This window comes from Apaloderma vittatum, unplaced genomic scaffold (assembly GCF_000703405.1).
Source record: "Apaloderma vittatum isolate BGI_N311 unplaced genomic scaffold, ASM70340v1 scaffold26506, whole genome shotgun sequence".
In the NCBI taxonomy this organism is placed as follows: domain Eukaryota; kingdom Metazoa; phylum Chordata; class Aves; order Trogoniformes; family Trogonidae; genus Apaloderma; species Apaloderma vittatum.
The window spans coordinates 9,458-9,691 of record NW_009720442.1 but is presented as its reverse complement, the minus strand read 5'-3'; the positions used below and the strand labels follow the sequence as shown (position 1 = coordinate 9,691).

The following is a 234-nucleotide window of genomic DNA, read 5'->3' as shown; positions in this document are numbered from 1 at the left end:
GGTGCCTGGTGCCCCCAGCATCCCTGGTGCCCCCAGCATCCCAGCTCTGGGAGGACTGAGGTCAAGAGCACCTGAGGGGCTAGGGCTGGTCTGAACTTTCATTTCCAGGTACGACTGCCTTGGCCCTGCTCTTCACTTCCCCTCCCTCGTCTCATTTTTCCAGGATTTTCATCCCCAAGAAGCACCGGCAGCGGTTTGACGAGGTGGTGTCACAGAGCCTGATCAGCAAGCTCT

The 234-nt window shown here is 59.0% G+C and overlaps 1 protein-coding gene across 1 annotated transcript in view; it reads left to right on the top strand.

Moving 5' to 3' along the window:
- LOC104275151 (delphilin-like) overlaps positions 1-234 on the top strand; it is a gene marked incomplete at both ends in the record, with an annotated part of 8,488 nt that overhangs the window by 996 nt on the left and 7,258 nt on the right. The window contains one exon of the mRNA XM_009871022.1: positions 164-229. Within this exon, the coding sequence (XP_009869324.1) occupies positions 164-229 (66 nt within the window). The remainder of the gene's footprint in view (positions 1-163; positions 230-234) is intronic.